This window comes from Rhinolophus sinicus, chromosome 2, assembly GCF_057876585.1.
Source record: "Rhinolophus sinicus isolate RSI-liver-muscle chromosome 2, RSI-T2T, whole genome shotgun sequence".
Lineage (NCBI taxonomy): Eukaryota > Metazoa > Chordata > Mammalia > Chiroptera > Rhinolophidae > Rhinolophus > Rhinolophus sinicus.
In genome coordinates, this window is record NC_142502.1 from 30665361 (window position 1) to 30686345 (window position 20985).

Consider the following 20985-nt stretch of genomic DNA (forward strand, 5'->3'; position numbering starts at 1 on the left):
GCCAGGCTTTGGTTGGTGCAAACACGTGGCCTCCATGACACATACTGCCAAAATCACCCTGGCCAGAATGATGAGGCTCACCACCTTGAACTCTGGGAATCCGAGCCACTGCTCTGCCCATACCTGCCGACCCAGCACTGGTTTGAGGACCTGCTAATTCACTGACAGCACAGGACTGTCTATTATTTCTGTGCGAGTTAGTGTGAACAAAGTTCACAACATCTGGTTGAATGGGAGGCTGTAACACAGCAGATGAAGTCGCATTTTTGCCGGATGATTCCCGCTTTTCAGAGTACACCGATATCCATGGACGAGCATACGCCATGGCGGGAGAGAAGATGGCCACGCTCCTCTCAACCCAGTGCCTCCCACAGGAAAATGAAAAGTCCAGAATCTTATCCGTTGATAGTATTCTTTTTTTATAAGTAAAATTCAAAACTTTGAAGTTTATTCAAAATTCTTCTGAATCCCGAAGGTGGCTGTAAACTTGATAGGATATTCTTGAAGGAAGAAACATCTTACTTACTTCTGTTGCCCATAATGACGTCTATATATTTATTATGTGCTCATTATTGTTTTTCCTAACGAGTAAATGCATGTGTCTGTGGTAAGCATGGGACTGAGTACTCTATCTTAAAGTATGTACATGTCAGATTCTTTATTATTATATATACGTTTTATTCATATTTGTCTTCCTAAATTGTTCATTCACGCTCAGTGACTTTACACAGGAAATGTTCATTGGAAAGGAGAAGATAATACTTAAAGTCAGGGAGAGGTGCCAGTCTTCATCTCCAATGTGTGTATGTGTTGTGTGTGTGTGAGAAGAGATCAAGAAATGGAGCGCTGCAAAGAATTGAAGGGGAGAAACAAAGAAAAATGTTATCTCATTTCCAGAAAGGTAGACAGGGAAAATTGGAAAGTAGATAAATTACATAGTATAAACTTATGAACCTTCTTGCAGAATTAATTTATTTTGCTTTTATTGATCTCCAGGGAAGAAGATGAAATAAACTCTCCAAATAGATTTTTAGTTTACTTCTTCTATTAGGTCTTATCAGAATCATTAATACATTAATCGGTAAGAGGCATTTTTAAAATTACTTCTGCATGTTTTTATTTATGGCTTAAATAAAAGATACTGGTTTAGGACCCAGGGACATTCATTCTTCTACTCAAGCAGGAAGTTAATATTTGTACCTAGTTAGTATTCAACAGGAAGGAAATGGAAGCACCTCACCTGCTTTGGCAAAACCTGTTCCATCAAAATATGTTCCTTTCTGAGCATTTGCAAAACATGTTCCAACATGGAAGCTGGAGGTTGGCTGTTCAAGGTCAGCAGGGGCCTCTGCCATCTGAAGATTCCTGATACAGCCATCAATGCTATAGGTCACCTATTATTTCAGATCAGAAGAAACAGATATCAGGTGTTAGCAAAACTTTGCCTTTATATGGAGTGCAATCATTTGTGGGGTGCTCTAAGCGTGGAATCAGCAGCCATTTGTCTTCAAGTATCTCCAACTGTCTCAATCTGCACTCTCACCCAGGCTTCACAGCATGGGCACAGAGCATCGTGCTGTGCTTCTCAGCTAGGATGTATTGAGCCTAGAATCTGACCGTTCTGATATTCTAAATTCTGCGCAGAGCTGTGGGCCCACACGGGTATCCTAAGTTTTAATTAGTCTCTTACATTTCTGTTAATAGTTTTTTAACCTTACTATATACACATTTTGTCATAATCTATATTCAAATTCTATTTGAAAAGATAAGAGGTTTGGTTCAGTGTTTCTTCTTCATAAAAATCTTATGAGAGCAGTGGGACCCTTTCCTAAGAAAACACATATACACATGAAACTTGAAAGTTTATATAAAACATTCAATGTTTCGGGACTATAGAAATAAATCAGTCATACTCTGCTCCATTATATTTCATCTGTTTTTAGGATGCAAGTTAATCACTCTTGCCACTCTCATTTCAGAGACTCTCACTTTGCCAGGCCTAGGTAGCATATCCAGTATCTATGAAAGGAAAGTGATACAGGTCATCCATTAGAGGAGCCAAATCCTGAGAATTATGACTGTGATTAACAAATGTCTTTGATGAGGAACAACTCTACATTATTATGTGTTCCGATTTGGTTATAGAAATGGATCACACTTGTATGTAGTGTGTTCTTTAAAAACACAAATCCCTTATGCTTCTTACAATAATGCTTTCTAAAGCAAACCAGGACACATGGTCTGACAAAAAAATTATTTTGTGAATATTGATTTACCAAATTGTGAGGACTTTAAATTCTGAATCCAGTATTGGGTAACTGTACTATAAATACCACATCTCCAATATTTGCTAAATCTCTGGTTCTAAATACTATCAACACCATTATTATCATCATCTTCATTGTTCAGTGCTTTCTATATGCTTGGTACTCTTCTAGCACATTAAATATATTACCTCATTTAATCTTTACAGCAACCTTGTTTGTTTGATATTAATATTACCCTATTGTACAAAAGAGGGAACTCTGTCAAAGAAAGACTAGGTAACTTGCTTAAGATCACACAGCTAGTCCATAATGAAGTAGGTATTCAAACCGAGGGAGTCTAGCTCCAGGGTCCATGCTGCTCTGAGACATTGCCTCTCATAGTCAAATCTGTCTAGAAGACCCTCTGTCACTTCTCAGAAAAGATGATTTTCTATCCAGTTATAAGTGGTCACGGGCCAATGTCGCCTAATAATTCAAAATACATACATGACTGAGCCAGTTATTTAGGCCACAAAGAAACAAATGAGACACTTACTGGACCAATTCTTCGGGTAGTATAGTTGATGGGTAGCCCACCAACATACAACATTCCCACAACATCCAGGATATCAGCTTTCTTGGGACTGATGGTTTTGTTGGAGGCATCATCTACGTAAAGAGTTCCTTCTTGCTTAACTCGTGTAATTTTAATCTACAAAAAATAAGAGGAGCTATTAATGCCAATCATGGATAAATTTTAATATGCAGAGTATGAGAAATAATAACTTTTAGGATATTCCTTAGGAAAAGCCAAGTAGCTTACTGAGTGCCTAGTATGTACTAAGCTCATCATATAAGTGAGGTTAAACCTATTTTACAGGATAGCTCGAACTCTGTTTTTTCCATTAGTGCCATCTCTGGAAAAGTACAAAGTCTTCCCGGGTGAGTTTTAGATTGAAGACTCTTCTATAGATTGCCAAGTGAACATGTTGTAAGGAACTGGGCAGATTGAGAGCCCTGTCATGATTAAGTGGGCTGCAAAATTCATGTCCGTTTTTAGAAGTGCATTAGTTTGATTGAGCAAAGTCTGGTCTCCCCAACACAATTTCAGATATGGTACATCCCTCTGCCTAACAGGCACTTCTCAAGCAGGAGGAAGGGCAGCACATCCAGGCTACTTTGCTGTTTCTGCAGCAGCTGATTAGTACAAAGTCAGGGAGGAAGATGGAAAGCTGACGGGTGCTGAAATTGCAGCAGTGGAGTGAATTATCTTCTGGGATAGAGTGAAATAAGGGGTGTGAAGACTGGCTTGAGCATAAACCTTGAGTCTGAATTTAGGAAAAGGAGCGTGTAACCCTGTGAATGCTGGAGTACAATGATCCCTTAAAAATGAATCTACATCAGAATTAGAAGAATGTAAGATCTCATTTTGTACTTATGTATTCTGGCTTGGGAAATAATGTTTATAACCCTTCAAAAATAACATCCCTCTTTATTTTGACTTCTTATAGTATTTCAACTTTCTTTTTTAAGCCCAGACTCACTGTGGCCCAACTTCTTCTCAAGTGTCATATCTATCATTCTCTTAGCCAGAGACATGAATAACCTTAAGGAGAGAGCCTTTATAAAGATCAGTACTTGCTAGTCATAAGCTCCCAAGCAGACATAAAGATTCCATTTTTTTATTTCCAAGATAACAAATTGGTTGACATTGCATTTTTATTATATATTTTTAGGTTCTTTGGCTTTTTGTATGATATGCTAATCATACAAAATGTTAAGTGAGCATTTAACAAGTCCACGTAGGTCAATATATAAAATATAACATCTAATAATATAATCTAAAAATTAACCATTTTATTGGTCTACCTAGGGAGGCTTTATTTACTAGGCCATCACAGGTGCAGAAACAGACTCTGAGTATTCGTTTTAATCAGGCAGTATATTATCTACTTGTGGTCATGCCAAAGAGGACAGTAAGCTGGCAGATGAGCCTTCTGTGCCCATAATAGTATCATTTTCTGTGTGGAAGGCCAGTGTTTTAGAAGTTGTTCCAAATGACTGTCAGTGTAAATGATGCCCTGGAGCCCCTTAAACACGATATAACAGATTCCCATACTCTTGGCTTTTACAGACCAGTATGGGGTAGGATGGGAGGGTAAGTCTTAAGGAACATTTTAGTATTGACAGCTTTTAAGTTTGTCAAATATAATTTCATAAAAGAGATGCCATTTTAGCATCTTAACAGTAGAAAAATAAAACCTCAGAAAAATATTATTCTTTCAAATTGAATTCATAGAGCTGTATAATCCACACACTTTATGTTTCCCACTTAGAGTAGCGAGAATGTCTTCAACTACCTGGCCCTCATTTGTGGAAGATGTTTGGGAAGCACAGCTGTATAGCAATGATGGAATCTCATAAGTACCACGATGAGGCATGTAAGGGGCCAAATATAAACCTACCTAGGTCTGATCACATTTCCAAGGCTGGCAGTTGTATATGGCACTTGCTTTATTTTCAGCCTGGGACACATTCCAGTAGCACCAGGTCAGTGTCTGCACGGGCAAGACATACTGGCACCACGGCAATGCGGACGGCTGCCATCAAGTACCTGCCATGTAGGGTACGGCCAATATCCTGGGGACTTACCTTGTGCCACTGGCCATCATTGATTTTGGTGGGAATCATGGTGTTGGTGTCACCACTTCCCAAGTCATAACTGAAGTAGGGAAATCCGTTTCTCAGCTGAACTGTAGCAAAATCAGCATGATTGATCCGAGCCATGTAGAAAAGCAAGCCTGATTCAGCTTCGGTTCGCACTTCAAATTCAATTGTGAGGCTGTGAAATAAAAGCACTCAAAGTAAAACAGAAGAATCAGAGCATTCTTGTTCTAAGATAGAATGGCATCTCATCATGGATGAATTTTCATTCAGGACAGTTAAACATTTCCTGAGATCACCACTTTCCAGGTCTCCTAATCTTGCAAACTGGGTTCCTCAGGCTCAGATAAACATAATTCTGTTCTATACTGTACTCAGTGAATTAAAAAAAAAAGAAAGAAAGAAAGAAAGAAAGAAGAAAGAAAGAAAGGAAGAAAACTCAGCTCATTTATTAATAAATGTAGTTGATTAAACTTGAATAAATGCAAATGCTTGGTACTTCCATTTGTCAGTTCTTGTCTCATATCTCAGAATAATACACACCGGTTTTTAACTTTGGTGTCATCAAATGCAATTGCAATGTGACTGTTTTTTGAGAGCCCGAACTGCTTGCTCCCGATCAAAAGAGCTGGCTCTGATTCTACAGCACAAGGACCCTGTAAAATACCAAGGAGAGAAAGAGAGATTATGGACTCCATTCATTAAAAATGTAATGCTACTGTCTAATTGTTTCTTACAGTTTAAGGTGCTCACATAATCTTATTTAAGGTCCTTAAGAATAAAAACTGTCTCTTATTCATCACGGTATTCTACTACATAGTAGGTACTTATTATTAAATGTTCAGTGAGAGTGAGTCAATTTTCTTATGTTCCACCCTTGAATCACCAAATGAGTGTGCCAAAAAATATTCATTAATTCATGTTTTCATTATCCTCTAAGGAAAAAAAAAATTTTAAAAATATATTTCTGACAAAGCTGGTATTTCCTTTTCACACTTACTTCACTTATGAAGAATTTTATTCTTAGAAGATTGAACGGGGAAAATGACAAGCTAGCCACTGGGTTATAAGAGGAGAAAAATGTGTTCCTTCTTGCCCTCCCCATTTCCCTCACTATATTACTTTTTCTTGAAAATTATCAGTGTACTAGAAGGTTTCCATGAATTTAGACCTTCAAGATGGTGTATCTAAACTTGCAAGTCAGCCCATTCAGGTCCTTAGGCAGTTGCTAAGCAACCCAGCACATTGAAAAAAAAAATGTAACTCACCACACATCATTTCAACTGCCACTGTTCAAAGATCAACTTCCTGGGGTGCTTATAAGGGAGAGCTTGGTGTAAGGCTAGCGTGAGGGTCTTGCTACCTGTGCAGTCACTAGGTTTAAGACTCTGATGTCACCATCTTGAAATTCTTAGTAATTTTTTGAACAAGAGGCCCTGCATTTTCATTTTGCTCTGGATCCTGCAAATTATATAGCCAGTCTTGTCTGGGTGGCCCATATTGGCTACTGTTGTAACCCTCAGCTCAATAGATAATCAAGGCTCCTCCAATTACCAAGCCACAATTCCTTTCTCTGTTTTCTCTTTTCACAAAATAGCCCGATATACAAGCTGCTCAGAAAGTCTTTCACAACACGCAGTACATGAGAAAATAAATACGCTGCACACTCTCAACAACACATCTGTTTTTAAGATCTGCACTTAATAGCGCTGGGTGGGCCACTGCCCAGTGAGCACTGACTCAGCACAGGTTCAATGCAGAATGTTCTTTCCAAATAGTGTACCTCGGAGATGACTCATCAGCACACAGGAAATTTTTACTTGATTAGGAAAAGCCTTGCTCTTTTCTCTTGAGCTTAGTCAAATGGAGTACTCTGCCACAGCAGGTAAAAGGCTTTAAGTGTTTTGAAAGGCTATAAAATTGGTTTTCATGGAAATAGTATTCCCCTCCTTGCTTTCCAGGAGATGGTCAGTTACAAAGAGCAGAGTGTTGCTGCAATTCACATAGATATGCAAAAACCCAGTGGGTAGGTAGAACAGGAAAATGCTAATTATTCACATAGCTGAATGGTCTCGCTTGGAATAAACAGGCAGCACCTTTCTTATTCCACTGCCTGCAAAAAGAGCCCAGCTAGAAAGGCTTTGGTAGCTTAGTGTCTCAGTCTTCAATGATGCTATTATAGAATTGGGATCATTTTTCAACCTCTGACGGTATTTTTCTGTACAGAGAACCATCGCAACAAACATAAGTAGCTTGCAGCCCTCCTCAGAAATCTCTGACAATCCTACCTGCTGGGTGTGAGTCCATCAGGGGCAGAATAGGGCTAAAACATCTCAAAAACATTCAACTCTGAAAACAGGAGTTGAAAAGGTCAATGGACGCTGAGGAATTAAGGAACAATAATGTAGAGCCTAAAAGAAAACTATCAGCATGTTATTTCTATGTTGTTACCATTGTGGTCCTTCATCTACTTACTACATGTAAAGAAAATAATTTTGCTCATACAATTTTTAAATAATCAAAGTGGCAGTTACACAGATTAAGTATTACGTTGATAGCAGCTGTTTGTCCTGGAGAGCTTTGGTCCTTATATGTTTGGGGTATCGTGGCCTGAACACCACGATAACCTTGCTTTCTGGCAGACTGGACAGGTATTTCCAACACTGGTCCTGAGCTGAGCAGCAGTTCTCTGTCACATACTGTCAGACTTTCTATTAGATTGGTGCAAAAGTAATTGCGGTTTTTGCAATTTTTTTTTAACCTTTAAAACCGCAATTACTTTTGAATCAACCTAATAGATGAAAAAGGCCCTGCTTCCATTATTTTAGGAACCCCTTTGACTAGAAAAGGACAAAGACTTTGTACATGACACACCCACTTGCAACTCAGGAAGAAGAGCACCTTCTGGAGGGGCTTCTGCTTCACTTTAGCAGCAGGCAGCTCTTGAGAAGCAAGATGGAAACAGTAGCTAACAAAATTGTCAGCTTGACCAGCATTATAGAAAAGAGTGATATCACAAACGGACCTCTCTGCTACTAGGTAACCTCAAAGTATGAAGCCAATATGCTAAATTCACTGTTGGTTACGGACACCCAAATTGATGTTTATACTACCATCAATTAGCAACGGGATGGGTATTGTGGATATTGCTCTAATAAAGCTTCTATCACCCCCCTTTATAAAATTGGCAGTTGGAAGAGGACTGAGAAGTGCCAGTATAAGAGGGTTTATATGTATCTACTCCAGGATTTAGATGGGAAGACAATTCTCCAACCTCTGGTAATGTTTTTGGTGCAAGTCTGGATCTCTCCTCTCACTTGGTTAAAGGAGGATGGGACCAGATCCCGTCAGCTATGTAGCGCTTCCCCCCGGGTGAATCTGAAACCAGGGACAGCAGTGTTTCTAGAGATCTGCCTGCTGCGCTGCACTCTCCTCCTTCCTCAGGCTCCTCAGAGGGTGGAGCTGCTCACCCTGCCTCTCAAGAGTCTTTTTTCCTTCTAACATTTTAAAGGGGGAACATGTGCGATGGAACAGAACGTGTCTTGTAGTTTGCCCAAGAAGAAAAATGATCTTGTCATTAAGGATGTTTTCAATCCTGCTTCCCATGGAAATCTAAGCTAAGAAAGAGGGGTAGGAGGAAGTGTCTAATTTTTAGGAACCTTTTAAGAATGGTTGTTGACAGATGAATCTTCTTCCTCCAAGCTAATGTGAGCTTGAGGGGAGGCATACTCTTCATAGATGTGATATTCTACCTGGGATATTTTGGAAACACTGATCTCTGAACTGTGTTAAAACAACAACAATAATAATAAATCCTCTCACTAGAGGTTCATCAATCTCAACATGTTACAATCCTGCCACCTTGTGGGAAGTCTAAAGTACTACAAGTACATATGAGGAAAATGTGATTTGAAAGGACAATGTGCTTGCTATCTACTTGCCTCTGCTTGGCCGGTGACAAGTGGTGGGCAGACAGGGCTGGGGTGGGGATTCTAAATGCGGCGGTGCCTATGATGGGTAGAACAGTGCGTGTTTGGAGAGGATTCTGAAGGAAGCCATGCTTCCTAAAGTCATGTTTATGAAAGTGGATAGTGCAGCTGATTAGCGATGAAGTGAGAACTTTTTCATCCTCCCACTGTTACTCATTTAATTTCAGGTCAGGATAAAGCTGCGGTCATTTCCAACTGCTGGTTGTTGGCTGACATTTGGAAATGAGTTATTGGCTTCAGGATAGCATATGACTGGTGAATAAGCCTTCCTTGGATTTAGATTGGTACAGAGCAGAGATTTAAATTGCATTTATCATAACTGGCATCTTTGTTCTTGAAAGCACCCAGTGACAAATGATTATAAAAAAATGGCATCATTTTCTTCTTTCATGAGTCAGTAACCTTTGTAACAAATGTGGGCTAAAATCACATCTGAGAAGTTGGGTGTTTCTTTGTGATGCTCTTCTATATGGATGAATACTGAGTGGAAGATACTTTTTGCAGCGCTGACTTTCATGTTCTGAAATATAAAATCCCTACTCAAACTGTTTATTGAGAAACTGAATTACGTTAACTTTCTGCACATGAGCTCTTTTGGTAAGTATTGGGCATTTGCAGTAACATTTACACACTAAGGCCTGAATAGAGATTGCTTGCAGTATGGAAAAATGTGTGTTTCCCCTTTAAATACAGACCAGTATCCAATTGATTTATCCTTCAGTCCGGACTGCACTTAGCTTTTAAAATTTTAGCATTAAGGCTAGTAAATAGCTTTCTTTGGGTGTATTCTTTCCTTCTTTGATCACTGCTTTCCTCCAACTCCCGAAGAGCCCTAATAGCACAAGGACTCTTCATGGTACTTATATTGCTCTACTTAGCATTCACATTTCTAAACTTTGAGGTTCTAAGTTCAACTTTCTAATAAAATTCAAGTGAAAAAAAACCGCAGTCAACTTGCTGGTTACAAATCCATGCAGGCCATGTTTGACATAAAGGGTTGGTATAAATACTGTATATACTTGCAGAGAATTTGTCACATTTCAACCAATATCTGTAATACCGGAAGTCCAGATTCTTATTTACTCCCACCTCTCACCATCCTCCATGAGAAATAGCCACAAGTGGAATATGTGGAAATGGTTTACTCAGATGTAAATGGATTAATCAATAAGAGAGAAGTATAAAGAGAAAATGTTACCACACTGTCAAAAGAAATAATAATATGCACAAAATGCTCTCTGATCTATGATGTTCTGCCATGTATTAATAGTAGGATTGACATAATTCATTTCAAAGAGCAGGGATTTCTCAAGATATTCTTAAATTTCCCCGGAGTCCAGAAATTGTCCTTATGCTTCAAGTTGCTGGTAGGAGGGGAGTGATGGTGTAAAGAGGAAACTGAAGGAACCTGAGAACAGGAGATCATTTCTGTCAACTGTGCTAAAACAAATACGAGACTCATATACAGGCATGTTACCACTTCAGGAATTAACTCGTAAGTCTTAATTTTTAAATATATTCTTTAAAGTCTAAATTCTGATGAAAAAGTGTTTTCCACACTTACCATAATGTCATAAGTATGTCATCATTAATTTATATTGTTTCAGTTCAAATATTTTTCAGTGTAAGAGTGTGGGGACATTAAACTTTGCATTTGATGGATCTGTTTTCACAGTGCCAGGTACTGCTAACCATTTTGTTTGGATGGAGTTTAATGGTAAGCCCCACCGCGCTTCCAGTTTTCAATCTTGAAAGCTAGTGGGTTCTTTTTGCAACCCACTCAGCACTTATCCTGACTGACCTCCACACATATTTGCCCACTGTGTGATTTATGTTAATATCTGCTTTCTCTACTCTCTCTGCCTCTCAGCTTCTGTCTCTGTCCCCCCGCCCCCCCCCCCCCACCTCAGGGTAGTAATGATGCTGTTTTATTCACCTTTGGATTTAGTAGGCTCTTAACAAATATTTGTTACAAAAGAGTCAAACCTTTAAGGTTTAATCATCTTTAAAACACAGATATGTACTCCTCTCCACAAAAAAAAGATGAAAACCAAGAGAAAGAAATTAAATTAAAAGAGACGATATGTATAATTCCATAGATCTGAAACTCTGAATACAAGTAACTCTATAGAGATGGAAAGTTTTAAAATGATTCTGACCATACAGTCATAAATAATTACCATGTTCAAGACAAGGGGAGATAGCAGTTAGAATTTAGACGTCTGAGTTATAGGGCCAACTATCTATAATTTGTAAAACCTTTGACCATGCTCTAAGTTCTAGGGATTCCTTTCTTCACATGGAAATTAAGAGTCAGAATCTTTAAAGTCTCTTCTAGCTCTAATGTTCTGAAGTCTTTCTACACCAACCCGCAGGCTTGCTACTCAACTTCTCTTTTGCTTTTATCTGGTCTACTAAGTGGAATGTTCTGTTTTAGAAAAGTTAGAACATACACTGGTGGGAGAAAATGGAAACTGGAATGAGAAAAGATGTTTATAAGAAAACCTAAATAAGTGAAAATCTCTAGTCCCAGATGGGCAAGCATCTATATTTTCAGAAAAAAGGAAAAATGTGATCTTTAGAAACCACAGAGGGATATCATTGAGATTCGCTAAAAAAACCAAAGTTCTTATGGGCACTTAGAAAAGAAAGGTGATCACTGGGGACTGGCAGGGTTCCCCACCAATAAACCATACCAATTCAACACAGACTGGCTGAAAGCCCTGATCCAAGAGAAGTTCGACTGACACAAGGCCATCAAGGTTTTGGTTGACTGAATATGGTAAACTAATAGCGTGATACGTCTGTTTAAAACATTACCACATTCTCAGGTGTATTAATAGAATGTGATGACAGACCATGGAAGGAGGTGTCCTGCTGTCCCCAGAACTGGGCACTCCATTTTCAGTAGCTTGGAATGGTGCCATATTTTCAAAGGGATTTTTCATTGATCAGGGGATACGGGAATTAGAAATTTAGGTCATAAAACGAATGCTTGAGATAATGGAATATTTGGGTTCGGGAAGGAGAAGACGTAGGTATTTTCAAATCCTTCAAGGGATGTTCGACAGAGAAGATATTAATGTGTTTGGTTTCAGAAACATAATCATTCCATTGAGGTTTCAGGTATACACTTTTACGTTATTATAACCAATGGCTTTGTAACAACGAGAGCCTGGCTCATCATAACACTGGGAATTCTTGTCCGTGAGGTGTTCAAGCAAAGGCTGCAAGTCCACATCAAGTATCACATAAAAAGCTTCATGTATAAGATGGCGATTGGACCTGATGCTCTCTAGGGCTTCTGCCAACTGTAATGTATAATTCTACATTAGTTGTTCAGAACTTAGGATCTATTTTCATATAGAATCAGCTTTATAAGTGGGTATTTGGATTCAAGGTCAAAAAAATTATTTAATCCATGATGTTTCTGAATTCTTCAATTGTGAACGCATCTTGAGCCTAGGGAACAGACGAAGGGATACAAGAGAGAAGAGAAGGAGGATCGTTAACCTTTCCTTTGCTGGGGAAATATCTAGCAGGAGGTACCTTATGCAAGAGCTTAGGGAACATTCTAAAATCCATGTGGTCGATGTCAGGGATGTCTTAGGAGAACTGATGACTTTCCACTTGCTAGTTGTGTTGTGTGATCATAACTATCTTCTTCAGTGGAATGGAGCTAATAGTACATCCAACAATATAAATAAACTAAATCAAACAATTAGTAGCTTGTGGGGATCAAAGGAAATAATGGATATAAACTGCTCAGCAGAGTATTGGATGCAAACCAGTTACTCAGTAAATGCAGGAATTCCTCAGTAGCTATGCGTGTATGCTTCTTCCCATTTTCAAAGGACTTGCACATACACTATCTCATTTGATTTTTACAGGTAGGTGAGGTAGGTATAATATCCATGTTTTACAGAGGACGAAATGATACTGGGAGTAAATGACTGATTTTCCTGAAAGATGGTTATGAGGTTTCTCATTTAATAAATATTTCTAGTGACAAGGAGCCCACTGCTCTACAGAAGTACCAATTCCATCACGGAAACTAAGGAAAAGAATAAAATATTCAAGAATTCTGAAAATCTGTACTCAAGACAATTCAACCATCAATTGGCAAGCATTATAAATATGAGGACTGTGTTGTCAAGAGCGTAGTGAGATCCACCCTCTTGGATACACTGACGGTGAGAATGTAAATTGGTATAACCTTTATAAAAAGCAGTTCAGGTATCTGTGTTGAGAACCTCAGACATATTTATCATTTGGCCTCATAATTTCCCATCTAAGAATCTATTTTTTAAAAAAATAATCAGAAAAGGTGAGAGTGTATGTTGTACAGAGTGTTCAACAAAATATAGTTTCTAACAGTGAAAAACTGGAAACACTCTGAAGTGGCCCATAATGGGGAGGAAGTAAAACACATTGCAAAGGCAGAGAGTTGCAACGGTAAGAAGCCAGACTCTAGAGTCAGACCCACTAGATTAAAATTCTTATCCTGCCATTTACTGGTTGTCAGTGGGTGAGTTACTTAGATTAGCTAATTCTTATCAGCTCAGTTCAAAGCGAGATTATATATATTTGACAGAGTTGTTATGAGAATTACATATTCAATGGGAATTGTTTAGTCAGTGGATGGCATTTAGTAAGCACTTAAAAGCGGTCATTATGATCATTAATCGATAAAAACCATGCCATTTATTAAATGCTTAGTATATGCTAGACATTTAACAAATGATTTCTTTTTAAATTCTCATAACTCTTTGGCATAGCTATTGTTAATATCCTCATTGTACAGATGAGGAAACTGAAGAAGAGACTGGCTAAGTAGCTTTCCCAAATTCATAGACAGTAGGTTACAACGCTGAGATTTGAACCCAGGCAGTGTGACTCTGGAGCCCGTGCCCTAAGCAAGGATACACTCCCTCCCATACTCTGGAATATTTCTTGTGTCTCTGTACGTGTGTGTGTTTACTTACATACATATCTGCACACACACATATATAGTCATATTAGACACACATATTTACATGATGTTTAGAAACATTTTTAATTATGTATTACCCGTTTTTAAAAGCAAAATACCAAATTGTGTATGACATCTACTGTGTAAAATGCAAATACAGTTGCCTCTGTGTGGCGGTATTATAGGTGGATTTTATTCTTGATTCTGAAGACATTTCTGTGCTTTCTAACTTTTCAACTGAAAACGTGCCATTTTATAAACAGGAAAATTAAAGGACAGATAAATACAAAGGAAAGCAGTCTGAGGAAGATGTAAAGATAATAGGTTTTTACAGACAGGCTACCTATCCTCTACTTCTAGCACTTAGAGAATAGTAGATATTCTGAATAATCTTCCTTCTTAAAAGGACTAAAAATGTGAGGTAAAACTTAGAGAGCAATGGGCTATAAACACTTACATGTGCCACCGGGGTGGGTGCTGGGATGGCTGGGGTGGGAACTGGCTGTGGCTGGGTAACTATTTCAGCTGGAACAGCTCCATCTTCACGCTCATGGGGTTTCTGATAGGTACAGCGACCAATGTCTGCATTTTTGAAGGATACAGGCTGTGCAAAGTCCATGGGGCTAATGGAATAATCACATGTAAGTATTTTGTTGTTTTTCTTATTTTGTATTATCTTGCTTCTGTACAATTAAATTAAGTGCCCCCCCACCCCCTTTTTAAAGGCCAGCAGTGAAATCTTCTAAATCTAACTTGAAGTCCTTCATTGTTTCCTTCCCCCATGGTTTTAGATAGTGCAGATGCAACAGTGATCCCAAACAAACAAACAAACAAACAAACAAAAAACAACCAAAAAACCGTAGCAAGGAGATTCACTTACACAGAGTTAATAACAAGGTTCCATATACAGCCTGCAAAAGGAGGAATATTTCTGAGTGGGGAAGGTTGAAATTCAGGTGGAGCACCCCCAACGAAAAGCTTTTTAACTTCAATCGCCTGTTCTACTGTCAGGTTTTGCATATGCCTTCTGTCTTCATCGACTTGAACAGTAAAGATGCTGATAAAACATTTAAAATAAACAAGTATGAAACACGTAGCATCCAATACAATTGGAAATCAAACTCTTTCGTGCCATCCCTCACCCCGCCCTCCTTCGGCTCTGTAGTGAGCCCAGATTTGATGATTAGGTATTCTCCATTAAACAAACGATATTGTTTCTCGGCATTTTGTCCCTCTGCCTCCCTGAGCGTTTACTGAAAGGAGGCAATGGTGTAGCTGCAACATTGGCCTGTGGAGGAGTTGACAACAGTGGCGAACAGCCGAGCACATGAGTGAGGCTTTTGTACTGTGTAGTAATGTCTAATCGGATAAGGCTCAGTGGGTTTAGCACAGCATGGGGCCACTTTCCGTTTGGCTCTTTATTTCTCGGTTTGTGCTAGCTATTATCTTCTTGCTAGGGGACAAACTGTACTCCTGAGAGCTTAGACTGCAGGAATCAACAGCAAACACTTACAGGACATTTTATAAAGAATGTAGCTGCTGGCTTTTGAATAGAACACCACACTGATTGTTCTTGGCAATGATTTTCCTTAGTGGCTGTTGTGTTAATTTTCCTAATTTGCTTATGAGAGATAACTCCTGCACCACTAAATGAGAACCTCACGGGTATTTATTCACAACAATCTTTGGATCCTGGGGCAAAGAATCAGAAGGAGACAAAGAGTTCTGATGATGAAAATGACCAAGGGCATCTTCTCTTGTGTTCTAGAAGCAGGTTTTGAACTTTAGTCCCAACAGTCAGCATGAGGCTATTACTCATAACTATTAGTTACTAGCCCAAGGATCATAAATGGATGGTTGAAAAATAACTTTACATCTGGGGAGAGAACCAAAGTATCTAGGTTGAATGCTCAGTCCTAAAATGCCACCTTTATATGATTTTATAAGAAACAAAAAACACATGTAGAACTAGAAACAATAAACTAGGGCAAAGATGCTTTGAAAGGGCACTGAGCAACTGGTTCACTTTGGGACAATTCAAATGTAAGAGAATGGAACAACAAATGGATTGTGTTGTGGCTCAGAAATGTCACTGTTCAGGGGTATAGAAGAGGCAGGTTGAATTTATTTTCAAAGGAAAAACAGGGGGAAATGACTTACTGCTTTTTTTTTTTTTTTTTTTTTTTTACCAGACTCTGGAAGAGTCTGTTGACAAAATTCAGGAGATTAAACCTCATTGCTAAATGTTGGTGGTTTTATGAGACTTTTAGAAAACCACTCACTTCTGAGTATATGTGACTCACTGAGAAGTCCTTCCCCCCATTCCCCACCACAGTACCTTATTTTCTTTTGCTACAAACACCCTCTTACTAACAAAATATAGCGTTGTTATTAAGGGTTTTCATGAGAGGTTTAAACCACTGTTAAAGATTGTCCAAGGAGAGCAAACCTTTGCTCTTCATTAGAATTTTTAAAGAGCCAGAGGCCATTTTCTCTCTGACCTAGACACTCTAGTCTGGTTGTGCCCGAAGGACCATAATAGTGTTCCTTTCTTATTAGATCACAGGGTGGAGACACTGCGTTACCATAGGCTTTCAGAAGGAACAGACTGGAATTAAGTATTAGTATGTAAACTTACTAGCTGTGTGAACTTGGGCCAGTTACTTAATCTTGCTCAGTCTCATTTCACTCATTTATAAAGCAAAGTTAAAACAGTTTAAACAGTGGCAAACGTTAATTAAGGGATTGTACTGAGATTCTATTACTTAATAACAGTATTGCTAGAAGACTATTGCTAAAGCCTGCTTGTATTTTCTACTCAGGGAGCATCAAATCTAGATTCATTTATTTAATTCTTTTGTAAAGAGGGACATTACCAATATATCTGTTATGATTCTGGTATGCTTCCTTTTTTCAAGTAGCTACTCAATAACTCTTTACTGAGGACCTACTATGTGCAAAAAGCACTATCATAAACATTACATTATTATTGGTATTATGAAAAGTCAGCTGTATTTTTTTACAGTTTCAATGGTTGATTTTTAGAGTTTCTGTTTCTTGTTTGTTTGAAATATTGGTCTAAGATTTTTTTTGTTTTTTTTTTCAAATCACCAACGATTGGATTATATATACGGAAGAAAGCATTAAGAGAAAAACCCTACCCTGACATTTGTAATTTACATGAAAAACAACATTGGAAACTTTTTTCATTGAATGCATTTTGGATAGTAAGAAAGAATTATCTGTGTTGCAGTATTCAAATCATAATCCCATTCTGAAACCCCAAATTATTCCTGAAATATCTAACTGCGGATTTTAGCCTTATTTTATACCTGTAAGAAGAACGCTCTCACAGAGGAGAAAAACCCACTTGCCAAAGCATCTACTCCAGGTTCTTAGGATTAAATGTTTTGGTCCAGTTAGAACCACTGGCCACTTCCGTGGACTGCAGGAGAAGGATCAGAGAGCAAAGCAGCTATAGAAGCTGGAGTAACAGGAGGACCACATCATTAGATATTAAAGTAAATAAGGTGAGATTCTTGTAGGTGAAGGGATAGAAAAGGGGAGAGACTAAAGGAGGAGGGGTAAAGAGAGGCAGAGGGGGAGACAAAAGGCCAAGTACAATCTTGAAAAGTTTGCCTCTCAATTTGGTAAAAATCCAATGATTTTGTGAGGTGGTTTTAGGAAAAGAAATGATAATTGAGATTCATGGTCTGAAATGTGTTGGGAGAAAGCAAATATTTCCTAAGTAATAGGAGTATCATAATTGCCATGAATTAGTACAAATCTTTGAGGTCACACAAAAAAAGTAAGAACAAAGAGTTGGTGAGCACAGATGGACATGTCATATATATCTGGGTTTCAATCCTGTCTCTGTTATTTACTAGTTATGTGATTTTGGGTACATTAAGTTAATATATACTAATCCGAAAGGATATTAATACAGATCTCACATACATTTAAAATGATTACAGGACCTAATCTTTCTCTAGTATTTGACACAGAGCATGCCATAGAATAGGTATGGAACATTAAAAATGTTTCTGTGTGAAGTTCTGAGGGTCGTTAGCAATCTCTGGTCAATCAGTGAATTGTAGCACTTGTTGAAAGAATAGGTGATTTTTTTTTTTTTTTTTTACTTTTAGAGTGCTGAATGAGACATTATGGTAGCAAATGTGTTTTTGCTTTGCCAGAGTTCAGTGACTATGTACTAATATGTCTAATACATTATTCTTTAATTAACAGCGAATGGCAAAACTGTTTGTGTATATGGCCAATTAACTGAGTGATCAGCTTTCAGTGATGTATTGTCCACTGAGCTTAATCAAATAAAGGTTGGATTGATGGGCAACAGCTGTGAGGTTGACATACTAAAATACCCTTCTTGAAGAAACACCTGTTAAAAGGACACCTTTGCACAACGTCACAATGCATTTTGGGATGTCAGAATCCTTTCTCTACACAATAACATATTTTGGATGATTTTGGGGCAAGTATACTCCCCAAATCTGCATTTACTTATTAAAATTCTTTGAAGTTTAAAGACTTTAAAATGTCCTCCCCACAATAAGAAGGATTAAAGTTTGGCAAAGGACCTGAAACGTAGTCTAGACATGCAAAATCAATATTCTAGAGCATTCCCAAATGAGAAAGTTCAGTTTGCATTTCTCCTCAGAGACCACTACTATGATTTTCTGGGTATTGGTAAAAGTTCTTAGTTTGTCCAAATATCGATCCCTCATTGTCTTAATCATGGTTTCTAAACATCTCAGTTAGTAGACTTCTGCAATAATGCTTAGTATCAATTCGGCCCACCACCTAAGGCTCTATATAATAATAATAATAATAATAATAATAATAATAATAATAATAATAAAATAAGCCAAGGAAAGCTTTCTCATTTACTTAGAAGACAAGGAATTCTTAATACTTATCGAAACTGTTTTCCGCACAAGAGGATCATTAGAAAATTAGATAATCTTTAATTATAGAATAACATCTGCTTACTTAAATTATTGCTACAGAGCCCACACAGTCGTTGTATTTAAAGTATTGTCTGTGTTCTGAGGTTCCATCAGATTTGGTTTCCAGTTCTTTTCTGGGTCATCAGTCTAATAACTGGATTGCCGGTTTGGAGGTCTGAAGTCTCTGGGCTTCTGTTTTCTTTTTCTCTAATTGTCCTTTTAAACTGATTACCTCTCTGAGTTGTCATATAACATTTGGATGAAAAATACAGACGACTTTCCTAATACACTAAGTTTAAAGCATTCCAAAGGAATGAGTGTCAGTTTATAACACGATTATAGCCAACTCCCCGGCTCAGGGCTGGGATGCCAGTGCTCTCGCAGAGGCAGCCTGCGTGCAATGATGGCAGGACAGCAGCCTTTCCCTTCCCTCCCTCAACTCTGCTCCTTCATGAAGCCACTCTGCAGGGACCCTGCACACCTCGGAGGGGGACAGGGAGGAGGAATGCACACACCAGGGCTCAGGAGGTCCTGCAGCTGCTGCTACGCTCTGTATCTGTGACAGGTTTCTAAGCAGCTGCCATCACTGCTTTGGAACCTGAATGAACTAGCAGCTGCCAAAGGCTGCTGGCTCCAGCTGAGCTATTCTGTGTGTTTCATTATGTGCATACCTTATTTGAGAAGAGAATATTTGAGAGGTGCAGAGGAAAGATTTTTCTTATCTATAGCTTCAGAGGATGCATTTGCTTTTTCCCCAAGGTGCAAAGGAGAACTGCACTGAATAAAAATGTTAAGAGTAGAACTCCTAAGGGCCCAGGTAAATGAGGTTTCTGAAGGATGAAGTACAAAGGAGAAGAAATTAAGCTATTTGATAGTTTGGCGACGCATCATATGTCCATCCACACAAAGGCCCAGTCAGAGACGAATGCTGCAAAGGAGAACATGTTAGTTATGACAGTAAGTTCTCTAGCGCTATTGTTACCCTCTAGTTCTCTCTACGTGAACGGAATGTTCTCTCCCATCGTGAAACAGACTTGGCTCTGGTTTGACAACAATTTTCCTCATTGTTCGTCCGCCTGTGGAGAGATGCACTTCCAGACGGCCCTTGTTCAGGAATATCGCGTAATAGGCCTGCAATAGCAAAGGGTTATTCAAGATTAGAGAGGAGTCTCCTCTATGACTTAGCATTAGAGGTTCTCTGACAGAACTGCAGATTTATTGGCTCTGAGATCTTACCCGAGAAGTTAAGACTCAACATTTTCTTAAACAGAATACTGAAGGCAGCTGGAAATAGCTTTTCAATCATTTACCATTTTTGCTTATTAGATGATGTGAAAAGTGGGTGTAGTAATATCGCAGTCTCTGCAAAGCAGATTTGCGAGGCTGAAGGTAACAGCTGGGCTTGTGTTGAGTTTCTCACTCATAAAACCCATCAGAAAACAAAGGGTATCCACAAAATCCCTCTCCCTCAGATTCACAAGTGGACAGCCAGCTTCTGGAAATCAGGTCTGACTCCCAACCTCATGGCATTTTGAGTACTTAGAGTTTAGTTTGTTCTCTAAGCTGGTGGAATTGATTACTATCACCAACAGGTAACATGTCTCCCTCATTGAGAAAGGAAGGAAGACAATTTTTCATCCACAAACATGCCTGCTTTCTTCTTGCTACTGTTACTATAGCAACCAGTGTGGCTCTGAGATCAGATTATGAACCCCAGGGAGCTTGAATGCAGTCCTGGTCCCAAAGCTGATTCCACGTGTGCTCCCTTTCTGATGAACACAGGGGCACCGCTGCACAATAATCTTCCACGAGTCACCTGCGGTGATGGAGATGGTTTCAATCAAACATCATGTCTCCACTGATTTACTAAATTGTCTGTAGCCGTGTGTCCAACACAAAATGTCCACAAGATTGGATTAGTGCTCACCATCCATCAAAGGTGCCACTGCAAACTACTCATTCAATTAAAATTTTTCTTAGCTGATTGATTGATTGATGTCTCAAACCCTTTTAGCAGAACATAATCATAAATAACCCAATGGGTATCAAAACTGTGAGTTTGAAAAATATGTCAGTTTAATCAGCATTGATTCTATAACAGACATAAACTATTTACCATTGTTTCCTCTTTCAGACAGTATTTACTATGA

General features: G+C 38.6%; 1 protein-coding gene across 7 annotated transcripts in view; it reads right to left on the reverse strand.

The window, feature by feature from the left end:
* The window catches only part of LAMA2 (laminin subunit alpha 2), a 521442-nt gene that overhangs the window by 7542 nt on the left and 492915 nt on the right, over nt 1–20985 (reverse strand). For all 7 annotated transcript variants that reach the window (XM_074333566.2, XM_074333563.2, XM_088795458.1 and 4 more), the window contains 7 exons: nt 19818–19966; nt 14752–14928; nt 14329–14494; nt 5454–5566; nt 4899–5088; nt 2803–2958; nt 1241–1394 (listed from right to left, as the gene is read on the reverse strand). In XM_074333566.2, coding sequence (XP_074189667.2) covers nt 1241–1394; nt 2803–2958; nt 4899–5088; nt 5454–5566; nt 14329–14494; nt 14752–14928; nt 19818–19966 — 1105 coding nt within the window. The remainder of the gene's footprint in view (nt 1–1240; nt 1395–2802; nt 2959–4898; nt 5089–5453; nt 5567–14328; nt 14495–14751; nt 14929–19817; nt 19967–20985) is intronic.